Source organism: Lactuca serriola, chromosome 5, assembly GCF_051521515.1.
Source record: "Lactuca serriola cultivar US96UC23 chromosome 5, Lser_US96UC23_V15, whole genome shotgun sequence".
Taxonomy (NCBI): Eukaryota; Viridiplantae; Streptophyta; class Magnoliopsida; order Asterales; family Asteraceae; genus Lactuca; species Lactuca serriola.
This window is the reverse complement of record NC_136412.1, coordinates 117,912,852-117,923,630: the sequence shown is the minus strand read 5'-3', so window position 1 is coordinate 117,923,630 and position 10,779 is coordinate 117,912,852. Positions and strand designations below refer to the sequence as shown.

The following is a 10,779-nucleotide window of genomic DNA, read 5'->3' as shown; positions in this document are numbered from 1 at the left end:
GTATCTTGTGGAACTCACTAAGCTTTGTGCTTACACTTTTTAGTTTATGTTTCTGGTACTTCATTTTTCAAATGAGGGAGCTCGGGATGATTGCAGAGCACACACCACATGTTTTCCACATTTTATGATTTCCTCTGATATTGATGATATATCGATACATTTGATAACCTTGGTTTTATGAATAAATATGGTTTGATGTTTTATTAATCTTAAAAAGAATAATTTTATGGTCTTATTTTTGGGACGTTACAACTACGGTTTTGAAAAAAAGATTGATAACTAGGGTTTAAACAAAAACGACTATTAGAGTATTGAGAAAGTTAATGATGCTCACTTAGAGTTTGTTAATGGTTCAAGTAGGGTTTTCGTAATCGTTTAGTAGCTCCACCCATCGCCTTTGCCTCATGTTGAGTTCCTTTTAGTTGAGGATGTACTGAAGGCTCTTATGATCGGTGAAGATTGTACATTTTGTGTCGTAGAGGTAGTTTCTCCAGATCTTTAGGGCGAACACCACTGCTCCTAGTTCAAGGTCACGAGTAGTGTAGTTAACTCTATGCGTCTTGAGTTTCCTTGAAGCATAAGCGATGACCTTTCCTCTTTGCATGAGGACACACCCGAGACCTTCATTCGAAGCGTCGCAATAAACCACAAAGTCTTCAGTTCCCTCCAGAAGAGATAAGATTGGAGCACTGCACAGAGCCCGTTTCAGCCTTTGGAATGCTATTTCTTGGTTTTCTCCCTAATTTAACGCCACACTCTTTTGGGTAAGAGTGGTAAGCGGTTTGGAAATCCTGTAGAAGTTCTATATGAACCTACGGTAGTACCCCGTAAGGCCCAAGAATTGTCAGATCTCGGTTGGTGTCCGTGGTGCGGACCAGGTCTCGATTGCCTTGATTTTTTAGGGATCCACGTGTATCCCTTCCTTGCTAACCAGATGGCCAAGGAAGCCCACTTCTCGGATCCAAAATTCGCAATTTGAGAATTTTGCATATAAGTTCTCCGCCCTTGGTGTCTCTAATACTTGTCGTAGGTGCTGACAGTGTTCTTCCTTGCTTCGTGAGTAGACCAGAATGTCGTCTATGAAGATAATCACGAACTTATCCAAATAGGGTCGACATAACCAGTTCATTATATCCATGAATACCGCGGGTGCATTTGTCAACCCGAAGGACATCACTACAAACTCGTAGTAACCGTAACGAGTCAGGAATGTAGTCTTCAGAACGTCTTCCTCTTGGACCCGCAGTTGGTGGTAACCAGACCTTAGATCTATCTTTGAAAAGTAGCTCGCCCCTTGAAGTTGGTCGAATAGATCGTCGATTCTGGGTAAGGGGTATTTGTTTTTGATGGTGAGCTTATTTCGTCCGTGATAGTTGATGCACATGCCGAATGATCCATCTTTTTTCTTTACGAACAAGATCGGAGCTCCCCGTGGTGAGAAGCTTGGTCTAATGAATCCCTTGCTCAACAGATCGTTCAGTTGGCTAGACAGTTCTTGCATTTCGGCTGGCGCAAGGTGGTATGGTGCTTTGGCTACGGGGGTAGCACCTGAGATTATATCGATTCAGAATTCGAATTGTCGCTCAGGCGGCACTCCGGGAAGGTCTTCGGGAAATACGTCAGGGAAATTGCAGAACTCTGGAATATCGTTGATGTCTTTTACCTCTCGTTTCTTATCTACTACATGGGCTAAGAAGGTACAGTATTCCTTGCGGATATACTTTTGGACTTTGACGCAAGAGATGATTTGTAGGTTCAAGCTAGGTTTGTTGCCATAGATGACGAGAGTTTTGCCATTTGGTAGGTTAAGGCGAACGACCCTTTCGTAACCCAGGATGTCAGCTCGATTTGAACTCAACCAATCCATGCCAATAATGACGTCGAAGCTTTTTATTGAAATAGGAATTAGATCAATTTCGAATGAGTGGTTATCTAGAGTGAGGGTACACCCTGCGTATATATCACTAGTGTTTTCTATCTTTCCATTTGCCATTTCTATGGTGTATACATCTTTTAGTGATTGCGGATTGCGTTTAAGTAAGTGTTTGAACTGATGACTAACGAAATCCTCTCTGCTCCACTATCGAATAAAATGCATGCATAAAAGTTGTCGAGAAGAAACGTACCGGTAACCACCGTGGGATCTTCTATTGCTTCCTCGTGTCCTATAGCTAGGAATCTTCCCACGCCACATGTATTGGTGTTCCTTGACTTCGGGTAGTCTCTTTTGAAGTGCCCCGTCTCCCCGCAGCCATAGCAGGCTCGACATATCCTAATGTTGGCGCCTTGATTGATTGGTTGTGCAGGTGCCTTGCAGAAGTGAGCCTTATGCCCCTTCTTGTTGCAGTTGTTGCAGTGCATCTCGCAACAAGGGCCGTTGTGATGAAAGTTGCACCTGTTGCATTTGGGGAGGTTCCCAGCGTATTGTTGCAGGGGTACCGGAGCAGCAGGGGCAGTTGCGGCATGAACTGCCACGATTTGTTGCTTCTTAGAGGAATCTTGGGTCGGTTGGTTCTTGTTGTTCCAGGACTTTCGTTTATTATTCCCCCCTCTTGCTTACTCGGGAGTGGTCGCCACAATTCTCTGGCTGGCTTTATGATCGATAAGACTTTGTTCCAGTTCTTTGGCACTATCAAAAGTAGAGGGTCTTGCGGATACTACATTCCCTTAAATCTAGGGAGACAACCCCCAAATGTATCTGTCCACCTTCTTTTCGTGAGGTCGGAGCCGATCATCTATAGATTCCATAGCTCCTACTCTAGCTTTTGTATCTCGCCCCTTGGGCAGTAATCCTTCATCATCATGGTCTTCAAGTCTTCCCGGCTCATCGAGTTAGCATCTGGAAGCATTCATGACTTGACATGACCGTTCCACTAAGTGAGGGCCCTGTCGGAGAAAGTCCAAGCCAAGAATTTGACTTTGCTTTCTTCAGGGCATGCGGAGATCTTGAAGACTGATTCGGTCTTCTCGAACCATTGCATTAGATTGATGACGCCTCAGCTCCCATTGAAGGGTTTGGGTTTGCGATTAGAAAAATCTTTATAGGAACATTCCCTCGGACGTGCCTGGTTGTCCCCGTGGTTGGGAGTTGTGGCACCACTTCCCGCTCCACTTGCACCATTAGTGTTTATCTGAGCCAGGGCAGCTGCCACAGCGGTAGCTATCTCAGCTCGTATTGCCGCATGATCGTACTGAGGAGGCGGCAGCGGTGGTGCGTTTTTGAAGCGCCAGGCGTTCTTCTGTGGCGGTATATTTCTGCCATAGTTTTAAAAATGTAAAGTAAGTCTTTTGGTAGAGGTTATAAGTTAGGTATTATCGAACCAATTTATTTTAGGATCTTAACGTGTTATTTCATGACTTTAGCGTATCGGTAGACAATTCATAACGACAGTTCGTACGTCCGAACTAATGAATTTTTAATAGTGGTGTCTGCATGTAATCTTGTAACTTGATTCATACTAGGTACTTCCCACAATTTCTCGGTGTATACTTGGTTATATATACCTAAGATTCAATAGACCTTCGATCCTAATGGGTTTGCCCAAAGTCCATAACCAAACAAGGAACAAGACCTAAAGACGACTCACCATTTCTAAATCATTAGACTCTTAACTATATATGACGTTAGTGTATACACTGAACAATTGTAGATTTCACCATTAATGATATACATTTTTATGAGTATAGTGGTAGTGCTCCCAATGAAATAATATGCATGCCCATTTCATTGATATGATTTTAGTACATAATGTTTGGAAATTTTAACCTTGAAGCAGGTCTACGTTACATTAATGCAATTAAGAATTTGTCAGCAATTAAATCCCTTGATTAGTGTAATCACTAAATTGTGGGGTTAAACATACACATAGAGAAGAGTAGCACCAACACATACTCATAAACCTACTCTATATCAAAATGTGGGTAATGTAAACACTACTCGCGGCAGTTACTACTCTGCGCTTTGGACTCCGCCACTTGGCGCTCTGCTTCGGTCAGGCGTCTCTCTAAAGCGGCATGATTTTCTTAAAGTGTCATAATCTCGACCAGGGCTGTGGCCAGCTCCCTCTAGAGGGCCTCGGTGTGGTGTCTGGTTTAGTCGCGATCTCGGTCAAGTCGCCAAAGTCTAGCTGTTGACCTGGGCGACTGTGTTAGTCGCATGGAGTTGGTTGTACAAGACTCGGGTTTGGTCAGCCTGACACGAGATGCGACTCACTATGACAGGGAGGGCTCTGTCGGCTGGACCTCCCTCGTCGAGGCTGCGGAAGTCCTTTCTCATTACGAAAGGAGGGTGTTGTCCCTGCTCTCGGCTCCAGATGTTCAAGGTTTCGGCCTATTGGGGCGTCAGGCCCTGGAATTGTTGCCTGGGTACGGGGATAGGAGGTGGGTTGTAGAATTCGGGCTCCTCCTAAGAGTCCTTGTCCATTCCTTCATCTTCGTCCTCTTAAGGATCTTCTTCCAAATCCTCTTCGAGCTCTTCTTTGAACACCTCCTCGGGATCTTCTTCTATCCATCCTCCGTTTCCCTGGTTCGGGTAGTAGGGGTCTCATGGTACGTGTAATCCTTCCATCATGTCTGCGCGAGAATGGGAGGGGGGGTCTAAGAAGCTTATAATGAATCTAAAATGTTGCGCTAAAGCAACATAAAAATATACCTATATTAATTGTTATGTGCGGTTCATAGAGCATTTGTTGTAGGGGATGTTGTTAGGTTATGAGACTTGTTGTCTGCCACAGTCATCCCAGACATAAGTTAGTCACTTCTCGGATGAATATAGTTGATCATGCTATATTCATCCCAGACTTGATTACATACTTCAGTGCATACCCACAGTGTGCAACTCACCTTCTTTTGTTTTGTATTCTTCCTAGTCATGATACTATACAAACAAGTATGCATGTATTTATACATTTAATGTGAAATAATTTTTATTTCCAAAGTATATTTTTATGAAACCGTTTAAATCATAGGGTTTGTCACAATGTGTTTTTAGTTTGTATATATTATGTGGCTCGATATACTTAGTTCACTATAAAGGATGCTCTAATACGAACCTGTCACACTCCAAACCTCGGATGGCGGAGACGTCTGGGGGTGGAGGACTTCATGCGTAGTATCATGACATACGAGTATAATAGTGATCTTAGTACATACAACCAATCAAAAATATAATATAAAAAAAGTTACATGGTTTCAACTGTTACATGTTTCGAAATAGATTACATTATGATATCAAAAATAATTTGTCAAACACCGAAGAGTTCCATCCTCAAAAGCTTGTGGTTACCTGATTTCATTGATTACCTGAGAATACAAGTAAATTTTGAAAGGGTGTCAACAATTAAGTTGGTGAGTGCGTAAGCTTTTTGCATGTAGGATTTAAAACCTTTCTTTGTAAATGAATGTGTATGTTTCAAGAAAAATCCAATATTTTCCTTATGAAATGAGTGTAGTCTTAGTACCCAAAGACCGAAATGTACAAGTAAATTTCCATACTTATAGTAGTAAAGGTAGTTTTAAATTTACATAAAACCCATGTTAAATAATAAATTCCCATAAACTATATGTTTCGTTATCTCCCTATGTGAGTCGTTATAACCATGATATCACATAGAAGACTTGTGACGACGTTCTTCAGACGTCGGAATGTTATGACATTTGTCACACCTGACCTGTCGGCTAAGCTGTTGCAAGCAGCTTGGGTGCAGGATTGTCAATTCCAATATAGATCTATACACAATTATCACGCTCTCCCTACAAGAGACTTTGTCTATAACTATAGGAATTTTACCAGTACTCTAAGAGTACAATGAAGTAGTACTGTCTCGCAATTTGAGTTAACGAGTTTACACGTAAAGTAAATGAAACATCCTTTTTCTGTAGTGTAAATGAACCCTTATAGAGTGTGGTTGTAGTGACAATGTACCGTAAACTATACCTACTATAGTTTATTGTAAATATATTCGTGGCGAAAGAAAAACCTTTCATGAATGTCTATTTATGTTTCGTGAAATCAACTAACTGGGAATACATTCAACACATAAATATTTTATTGCTATACACCTTGCTCGACATATTACAAGGTATTCATAAATTAGAAGCTGTTTAACTAGTTTTAGGATGTATTTTAGTGTTATAAATTGCATTCTCACCTATAAAACTTGAATAAATTGTGAAAATGTAGGGGTATGAACTCACCTTATGTGATCCTTTGAGATGGACGTGAAAGAAGAGAGGTTTCCAAGTCAAGAACACTTGGAAAAAGAGCTTGAAGATTTGAAGTTCTTGGGAAACGATAATGGCGATAATCTTATAAAATTTTCATGAATAGAGTGATGGAGGGTGGAATATTCGAGAGTGGAAATGGAGAACTTACCGAGAGTGAAGTGAAAGTCAAGAACTTCCTAGAGATCTTCGAGTTTTAGAGAGAAAATGGGGGGGGGGGGGGAAGGGGAAGTGTGCCTTTGGAGGATATGAGTGGGGTTTTATAGGTGAGGATTAAGGATCTAATGAGTGGATTTGGGGCAGGGAAATCTGATGGAGTGTTGGGAGAAAGATATTGATTTAATTAGGTACAATGGGAATAGTGCCATAAAGTAGTCATAGGGTGGTTATGCAGAATGGGCTGTGTCATAATTTTTTGGAAAAGTCAACCAACCCTTCAAGAATATCTTTCACAAATGATATGGTTTATAGAAAGAAATTCCCCCAAAATATGAATAAAATAATGAGTCTTAGACATCATAATCATGTCTTAACTCTTTGAGATTGGTAACTGATATAGGGTGCTCAGAGTCAGGAGAGCCCGTCCGGAGTTGGGATCATCCATCCAGAGTCATCCATGGTTCCGGAGTGGAGATGCGGGGTGATCAACTCCCGGAGTGGCCTTGGTCTTCCGAGGCCATGAAACTCGTCTGGTGCGGATCCTTTCGAGGCAGATTGGTTCCGGATGAGGAGTTTCCAAAAAAAGAAGGGTGTTCCGGAATATGCGTAGATTGTCTGGTACATATTAGAGGGCCATGTTCCGAACTTAGAGGGCTCTGGATCAAGAGGGTCCCTTTTGGGTTTTCTACTTTGGTTTGAGTTATGAGGCTAAGGGGAAATTTGGTGTGATGTCTCGGTTCATGAGACCTCGGATCGAAAGTGGTTTGAACTTTGAGTAGAGATGACTCGAAGGTATTCTAGAACCGAGAGTAGTCCGGGTCGTGCCGCGGTGAGATGAATCAATCATGTCCTCAGACTGAATGTGATCTCGAACTACAGTAGCCTGGACCGAAAGAGGTATCGGGCCGAAAGTGACTTCGGACCAAAGGTAGGCTCGGTCCATAGGTGGTTTCGGTTCCTTTTGCTGCTTCTCGTGAAATCTTCCCATCTCAAGTAATTTTTGACTACGCTACAGGGGTTGGGTGCCCCTAGTGTTTAATAAAAAGTTAAGAGATTCAAAGAGACAATGTTTATGATCGTTAATAGAGCTCAGCGTTGTATTGCGGGGTTTGCACTCCCCGTTATGATTCGTTATGAATACTACACACCCCGAAGGGTATGCAATAGTGTTTTATCGAGTCGTTCTGTTCACTTACCCTACTAGAGTTTAGAGTTTCTGAATATTTGAAATTTTCAAGTGATACTTTGTATTGATATAAGGTGTATATACATTAGTGAACATGCAGTAAATTCAATTAAAAAAGTACATATTGTACTTACTTTTTTCTACTCGTTAGCCTTTATTCGGCTTTGACTTTGACCTGAATTTGACGGTTGTCACACTTACTTGAAACATTCATTGCCTACTTGAAAAGTGAATGGCCTAAGTATTATGCTGCATATGGACTTGATGATCCACATGGATGTGATGCACCAAGTAACTGAAGATGCTCCAAGTTCTTGAATATGCTCCAATGTTCTTGAACATGCTCCACGTGACTAAAGATGCTCTAAGATGGTCCAAGTGGTTTCCATTTGATCCAAGGTAGTAGAGATGGTCCGTGATGATCCAAGTGATCAAGTTGATGAAGATGGTCCAAGATGCCTCATGATGATCAAGATGAATGAAGACGCTTCATTTATTTTTCCAGTTGCTCCAAAGAGGTGCAGATGGTCCAAGATGGTCCAAGAGCATGCAGTTGCTACAAGTTAGTTGAAGATGGTCCAAGTGATAAAGATCCTACAAGTTGGTAAAATTGCTCCAAGACACTTCCAGTTGGTCCAAGTTAATGAAGTTGCTTCAAGAGAATCACAGGTTCTCCAAGTTGAATGCAGTTACTCCAAAATTTGGTCTAATTTCCTGAAGTTGTTCCATGTTGGTCTAAGTTCACAAAGTTTCTCCAAGAGAATCACAGATGCTCCAAGTTGAATGCAGTTACTGCGAATTTTGGTCCACATACCTTAAGTTGTTCCATGTTGATCCAAGTGCATGAAGTTGCTCCAAGATTCTTTCAGTTGGTCCAAGATGGTTCACAAATGTTCTTTAAGGCTTTTGATCTTGTCCTTCTTCACAATATGCAAGAATTCTCCATTAACCAAGACAAGCACATATGGTTTCTTGAATAAGATGGTCCACTTGTCATAATATGTTCCACTTGGCTAAGGATGTTCTATGATCAAGTAAGTGATATTCTCTATTTAACTTAGCTGCTTTACCCAGATTCTAAGGCATGAGTTAAACAGAAAGTATGAAAGTGCAAAGACAAAATAATCTAACTTTGAAAGTGATATGTGTGCATGTGGATTGAGAAACTGAGAAGGAAATAGTAAAACGCGGTGAAGTGTGTGCATGCTGAATAAATAATCTTATGGAAACATTAAAGCTTAGAAGAATGGCTGCTTTAGAAGCATTGTGGATTATCTTGCTATTACTTATAGATTATCAAGAAAATAAATTATGTGTATGATCCTTCACTACCCATTGTAAAAAATTTCCTTTGTTGATTATTAATTTTTGAGCTTAATAACATCACATATAATAACCCGATTTGTACTCACCAATTATGTCTCACCACGATACGTATATTTGTGTCTAAGGCCTAGTTACTTCCCATGCCCTAAATATTGAAATGTTCCCCACTTATTTTAAACCACATTCATTTTTGGCATTCCTACCACCTATACCTTTTTATTTACCCCTTTCATTTCAAAAGTTATCACCAAATTCCAAGTGACATGACTTTAAAAAGAAAAATACTATATCTAATAATCAACCTAAAAACATAACTACACTTCTTTATATTTTTGTAGGACTTTATTTTTATTTTTATTTTTTTAATTTTTTTTAATGATTCTTTATTTTTATTTTTATTTTATTTTATGATTATCATTTCTTATAGCTCTAACTTTGACAAAGTACACAAGAAAATAATTCCTAGCTTTACTTCTATTTGTACTTTAGTTCGTGACTTTCTAAGAAATTTATTAATAGAGTCCATGACTTTCTATGAAACCCTTTTAAACGATATTTCTTCCTATCCATCCAATCTTTTGTAATTAGGTGGATATATATATATATATATATATATATATATATATATATATACATATATATATATATATATATATATATATATATATCCCCGGGGGCAATACTCATCGAGTCCCAAAGGTCACAAATTGACTCAACTATTGAACTATAACTTATTTGAATATATAACTTGACTCAAAGTGCAGAAATTAAACAGATAAACTTGGAACTTGACTCACTTTGTTTTAACTAAGAAGCTTTTTATTAGTTATAGATATTCACAATGCAAAACTTTTTATGTCCCTCAAACTACACAAGTTCATGTTTTTGTCTCATGAGTTCACTAGGACAGGGAAGCCACAAATATACTATAACACATTCGCTTAACTAAACCTTAGAGTTCGCCTGAAATTATCCCAAATAACATTAGTACTTAATGTTTGTTATAACTCTAAGTAGATTATAACAATGAAGCTTGTTAATGGTCACTAAAGTTTCAATATTAGTTGTGTACAGAAGCAAACTGAAGAACCACAAATTTAGTATTTTGAAAATTCATTAAAGTGTGGAGCAACTAACATTCTTCATTTGCATAGTTGTGGTAACAACTTTCATTATTCTAGAAAATAAAATCTTTTTGGTATTTTCTTTTGTTTAAGGTAAGACGGAAAATAAAATCTTTTTGTAGTTTTCTCTTGTGTAAAGTAAAAAATTAAAGTAAAATCTTTTTTTTTTGGAGTTTTGTTTTGTGTAAAATAAAGAAAAAAATAAAATCTTTTTGGAGTTTTCTTTTTTGTAAAATAAAGCAAAAATATTTACGAAGTTTTCCAAAAAAAAAAAATTTTTTGAAAAAAAACTTTAAATGCCTAGAGAATCTGGATTAAGCATGCAAAGTCATCCTAGAAAGTGTAAAACTTGGATTCATCTAGAGCTATTGTGAACACATCTACATTCTCTTCATCGGTAGGAACAAAATGAAGCTCAATATGCCCTTTCTGAATATTATCTTTTATAAACAGATACTTGATATATATATATATATATATATATATATATATATATATATATATATATATATATATATATATATATATATATACACGCTTGGTCATTGAGTGGTTAACTGGAATGTGAGAGATTGCAATTGCACTCTTAGAGTCACTATAGATTGGGATCTATTGCATTTTGAATCCATAATCTCTCAGTTGTGTTTGCATCCAGAGCACTTGAAAACAACAACTGGCGGCAACAACGTATTCAGCTTCAACAGTAGAGGTTGAAACACATGTTTGCTTCTTTGAAGTCCAACTAACCAATATGCGTCCTAA

The 10,779-nt window shown here is 38.9% G+C and overlaps 1 protein-coding gene across 1 annotated transcript; it reads right to left on the bottom strand.

Annotated features, from left to right (window-relative positions):
• Window positions 1-1,564: 1,564 nt before the first annotated feature.
• LOC145049762 (uncharacterized) lies at window positions 1,565-1,993 on the bottom strand. The gene has a single exon (XM_078998123.1). The coding sequence runs from the start codon at window positions 1,991-1,993 to the stop codon at window positions 1,565-1,567; it is 429 nt and encodes a 142-aa protein (XP_078854249.1).
• Window positions 1,994-10,779: the final 8,786 nt, after the last annotated feature.

What these genes read in the sequence shown, in the direction of transcription:
- LOC145049762 (XM_078998123.1), bottom strand. Translation starts at nt 1,993, where the DNA reads ATGGCAAATGGAAAGATAGAAAACACTAGTGATATATACGCAGGGTGT.